Consider the following 4,788-nt stretch of genomic DNA (forward strand, 5'->3'; position numbering starts at 1 on the left):
TTCCAAAAGATCTTAAACTGAGTTTAAATTATAAAATTTACAAGACAGAACAGTAAATGTCAAAACAAATTTAATCAGTTTCTCAATATATTAAAAAGTTTGTAGCAAAGTTACACCTAATTCGCAATTGGAAACTGAGATTTATTTTGAGATTCGCTCATGTAATTGATTAGAAGGATCAATTAATGGATATAGCATGTACCGTTTATATATACGATAACGATTTTTATACGTCACACGACTTATAATAATGTTAAAGCTGAAAAAAGACGTTATTCTATTCCAATAAGTAGGATTAAAAATAATGTAAGTATGGATTAGTATAGGCATTCAATTAATTCGTTTCCCATTCTTTCCTAGGTTAGTATTACTTTCCGAATTCCTACAATTTCTGCGGCAAACATCCGCATTGTCCGTCCGTAGATGCATTCATTTTTAAAGCTTTTCATCCTTCTACTGTGGATAGGCACCAATTGTATTGGTGTTGGAAGTTTGGGGTTTTATCTCAGTATGAAAAAGGTCACAGAATTCAATCGACGTGCAATTCAATGTTTCTAATTCAACGTGTTATATTGTTCTGTCCGTCCCGAGAGCATTTCTTACTAGGTTTAGTCCGTTTAGTGTTGTGCATTCTCCAAATACAGTAATACAGTTCTGGTTAAAAACATCATGATTACATACCTGCAAAGAATGGTAACGATTAGTTATGGTACGTTTCTACCAGTCAACCATTGGAGCCAGTAGTGCACGATCCGCTACAAACACTTTTATACTTTTTTTTACAAAAAAAGATAAAATATCTGAAAAGAACAGAAAACAACAAAGAAACAAAACAGTGTCCTAAAAAAATGTGACCATTGAATACAGCTCACCCGTGTGGATAATAGTTGCCCTATGTTTTAATTTTCCATCCTATTTCGCTTGCTTTCTCCCGTGTATTCGGCACATTCCAGCACCTTCAGCTGACATTCGCCCAGCTGTATGCCGTGCAGCTGCTGAATAGCGCGGTTTGCGGAAATTACGCTGGCAAACTCTGCGTAACCGTGCCGTTTTCCCGGCACGAAATAAACTTTAATAAGATCGCCGAACCGACAGAACGCATCCGTGAGCAGTTTCAACGAGACCGGCTCGGGAATGCAGATGAAAAAAGCTTTCCTTACGCATGGCACCAGTTCCGATACCAGCGGTTTCGGTGGACCGAAGTGTGATAATGCATCTTTGGTAATGATTTCTTCCTTGAACTCGTCTTCAAATTGCACGATTATCCTTTCTCCGATTGGGTATTCCAAGCCGTGTATTTTATCAACCGCTCGTTGGGCTTCGTCACGGCTCGAATATACGGCTGCGGCTGTTATATTTATTTCATCTGCAAAATAAGAAAATGTGCTTATTAATTCAAACTATTTCGTTAATTCTCAACATGTACCTACTCGCGGTAATGATGTTGCAGTACTTCATTCCGGGACATATGTCAAACAAACGCCACAATCGATCCTGATTCAGCTGACTGCTACAGATCACGACCAGCTTCGTGTCACTCCGGACTGCCGGTAATCGATCGGGCGAATGTGTTCGCTTTCTGCTGATCGGATCTGCTTTTGTGGGTTGTCCTTTCTGTTCCCGTTCGTGTTTGCGAGGCACGCAAAACTTTGCCTTGTACTGCGGGTTGCAATTTTCGATTGCCAGTGCCGTTTCAAGGAAGGTGTTGAACTTGATGTACGCCGCACACTGTTTGTCATTCTTTTTGTCCGCTACCAGGCGAATCTGTGTTACCGTCCCGTGGCACCCGAACTCGTCCTTCAGTTGCTCCTCCGTACGATTGCTCGGTACGATGGCAAACAAGCGTAGGAAATGGTTTTCATTTACGTCAGCAGATGTATCGCTATGTTTACCACGATTGTAGCTGTGGAAATATAGGGAGTAAAAGTAGAAATTTAATAATAAAGAAGATTACCAAACAATTCCCAGTCCACACCTAGCAGATATCATCACTTTTATGGGGCGTCTATCACCCTCCACGATGGAACCGTTTTTTAAAAGCCCCCGGGCAGCAGAAGATGTTTTCGAGAACTTTACGTAAGCAACGCCTTTTCCTTGGCCAGTTTTACGGTCCGTTATTACAACACACTCTTCAATCAATCCGTCCGTTTCGAAATGCTTTATCAGCTGTTCCTTCGTGATCTGTTTGCCGCAAATAATAAAAAGCCTCGACATTGGCGGTTCCTCTGATATTTCCTTCACCCGGTGAGGATCCGACATGTTTACTAAACTGCCGGAACTACTGCTCTCAGGATAACACACGAAACACCAAGTAAGTCGCGCTTTCCGAGGAAAAATTTTAACAAGCACTGACAGTACTCACACTAAAATACTTGTTGGAATAGTAAGAAAGTATTATTTAAATGAAAAACATTGCGCAAATCCTGTTGTTTCCGGAACTTCCTTTCCACTAAACTGCCGCCAATAACAAAACAAACCTGGAATGACAAACGTCAAATGAACAGCTGTTTGGAACGGAGTTTTCCCAACGCACACTGAGACAGAACCATGACAGGAGCGGGACATTTCAAAATTACGATATTATTGTTATTATTGTTCAAGTATTTATGTATTGTTTCTATTTCATTTTAATTCAGAAGGCGGTGATGTTTGTACGACTGACATTTTGTATAAAATTCGTTAATAAAATGACATGCCAAGAGTCCTTGAGATCTTGTGATTGCAGTACTACAAAAGATGCACTATTTGCAGTGCCACAAAAGAAGACTCTTTGTTTCCTGATGATCATCCTTATTCCATTTCGTGGATCGGCCATGATTAGAGAATAAAGAAAAGAAAAGGAAATTAAAATCTCAAAACCAAATTCTTTTTACTACTTTGAACAATCAATTTCTTTGTGTTTATTGAAGCTATCCTCACTTTAGGCTGTACATCGCAATGCAACATCCGTTGTGAAGCTACTGCTTGATGAGACCACTTTATTCACTTCCATCCCTCACAACAATTCTCTCCCCTATTGGATATTCGAATTTGTGCAGCTTCTCGCGGGCATACTTCGCCGACTGCGTGTTATTGTAGGTGACGGTCGCGGACGAGACCGACCCGCCGTCGTGCGATATGGAACAGTTCATCAGACCCGGTATAATGTCAAACAGCCGCCAGATCTGGTTCTGCGTCAACGTGGAACTGCACAGTACGGTCAGTTTGGTCGGGGGCAGCAACGCCGACGAACGACGTCGAGTAACGGGCCGGAAGAAGCCTCTCGCTTCCTGAGGCTGCGACTCGAGACTCACCTTGCGCGGTTTAATCTTCGCAAATTTCGCCTTATGTTCCGGTTTGGCCGTTTCGAACGCTAGTGCCGCATCGAGGAAGGACTCGAACGTTAGGTAGGCGACATTGTTGCCCGGTGACTTTTTGTCCGGTACCAGCTGCACACTGCTGACGGCCGAGATCTTGCTAAACTCGGCCTTTACAGCCTCGCTGTCCAGTTCGGCCGGGCATTTCACCTTCAGCCGCAAGCAGTCTAAGGGTTTCGATTCTACCGTGCTAGTAGCAGGAGTGTTTTGGGGTTAAAAGTTGGTTCGAGGCACAAGACGCACCGGACTTACCTGGAAGCGATCTCCACTTTAATCGCTTTCGGTTCCGGCTCGATGTGCTTACCGTCCGCTTCCTTCAGGGCCCGGGCTGCTTGGGATGTTTTCTGGAACTTCACGAACCCGATGCCCTTCGACTGGCCGGTAGTTTGATCCTGCACGATGTGGCACTGTTCCACTGTGCCGTACGGCGCGAAGAACTCCTCGAGTGCACCGGCAGTAATTTGCTTACCGCAGAGCACGAACAACCGCGAGAAGGGTGGCGAGTTGAGGTCCGGTACGGTGGACTGCTCCTGAGTCATGTCTCCGGCGAACGTGCGTGTAGCGTCGGTGCGTTGTGTGGTGGAACTGAACCGCACGGTGGCGTAAAGAAGTGGTAGACCGTAGGCAAACCGTGTCTGCCGGGCTGGTCCCAGTGAAACGGCTCGATTGTTTTCGCCGCTTTGCTAGAATTCCAGCCAGGTGACAAGCAAAAGTTCTTGAATAACCGGTCATTGAGCAAAAAGAAAACATGTGTTTGTGTCGATAAATCGAGCCGAAACATCCTCTTCCACGTCTCTAATCTACCGTACCGAAACCGAAACCGTGTATCGAACCGATGGCGATCCAATGAAAGCCGTATGTCCATAGTTTAAATAATTTATCAATTCATTACTTCGAAACGAAGCTCGTTTTTTTTGGGAACGGTGTGGTTTTGGTCGCAGAACTACGGTTTAGGAGTGCCAACAAAAAATGCGCGGGGTTTTGCTTTTGTAATTTAGCCTCTCTACAACATCCGGCCGATAAAAGCTATGCAAAAAGAGCCAAAAAAAAGCGTCGTAAAATCCTCGTAAATAGCGATACTTTCCCCCCGCCGGTTTTGCAGTCGGTGCGCTTATCCGATTTGCTAAATTGATTTTTTCTTTACACCACCATCAGCATCCTCTTTCCGTGCTGTCCGTGCTCTTGTCTGCAGTTTTCCCAATGGCTCGTCCCGGGTAAAATTAATCGGCGATTAGTAGTGCTCCGAGGCAACATCATCACTGCTGCACTATTCATACCACCGACGGTTGCAAGGCCACCGGGTAAAGACCGTTGCTCGTATGCATTTCGCAATTTCACGCTCGAGATTTTGATCTCGCACGAATAAAAGCGGAAGCAGTGTAAAAACCATCGTTGGCGTTTTCAATTTACAAAGTCAACCTGTCTGTGCGAA

The 4,788-nt window shown here is 44.2% G+C and overlaps 2 protein-coding genes across 2 annotated transcripts; both read right to left on the reverse strand.

Moving 5' to 3' along the window:
• Window positions 1–380: 380 nt before the first annotated feature.
• LOC128298236 (RNA-binding protein 45-like) lies at window positions 381–2,269 on the reverse strand. Its single transcript, XM_053033982.1, has 3 exons — window positions 1,976–2,269; window positions 1,431–1,903; window positions 381–1,366 (listed from the first exon to the last, which is right to left on the reverse strand). Exons 1-3 carry the CDS (start codon window positions 2,257–2,259, stop codon window positions 900–902), a joined length of 1,224 nt encoding a protein of 407 aa, XP_052889942.1. The 5' UTR covers window positions 2,260–2,269; the 3' UTR covers window positions 381–899.
• Window positions 2,270–2,978: 709 nt separating this feature from the next.
• LOC128298790 (RNA-binding protein 45-like) lies at window positions 2,979–3,895 on the reverse strand. The gene is made up of 2 exons (XM_053034575.1): window positions 3,609–3,895; window positions 2,979–3,546 (listed from the first exon to the last, which is right to left on the reverse strand). The coding sequence occupies exons 1-2, from the start codon at window positions 3,893–3,895 to the stop codon at window positions 2,979–2,981; spliced, it is 855 nt and encodes a 284-aa protein (XP_052890535.1).
• Window positions 3,896–4,788: the final 893 nt, after the last annotated feature.

Source organism: Anopheles moucheti, chromosome 2 (assembly GCF_943734755.1).
Source record: "Anopheles moucheti chromosome 2, idAnoMoucSN_F20_07, whole genome shotgun sequence".
NCBI lineage: Eukaryota > Metazoa > Arthropoda > Insecta > Diptera > Culicidae > Anopheles > Anopheles moucheti.

Coding starts and splice junctions, on each gene's coding strand:
- LOC128298790 (XM_053034575.1), bottom strand. CDS start 3,895: ATGACTCAGGAGCAGTCCACCGTACCGGACCTCAACTCGCCACCCTTC. Junction 3,547..3,608: donor AAAGTGGAGATCGCTTCCAG/GTAAGTCCGGTG, acceptor TCCTGCTACTAG/CACGGTAGAATCGAAACCCT.
- LOC128298236 (XM_053033982.1), bottom strand. CDS start 2,259: ATGTCGGATCCTCACCGGGTGAAGGAAATATCAGAGGAACCGCCAATG. Junction 1,904..1,975: donor AAAGTGATGATATCTGCTAG/GTGTGGACTGGG, acceptor ATATTTCCACAG/CTACAATCGTGGTAAACATA. Junction 1,367..1,430: donor CTGCAACATCATTACCGCGA/GTAGGTACATGT, acceptor CTTATTTTGCAG/ATGAAATAAATATAACAGCC.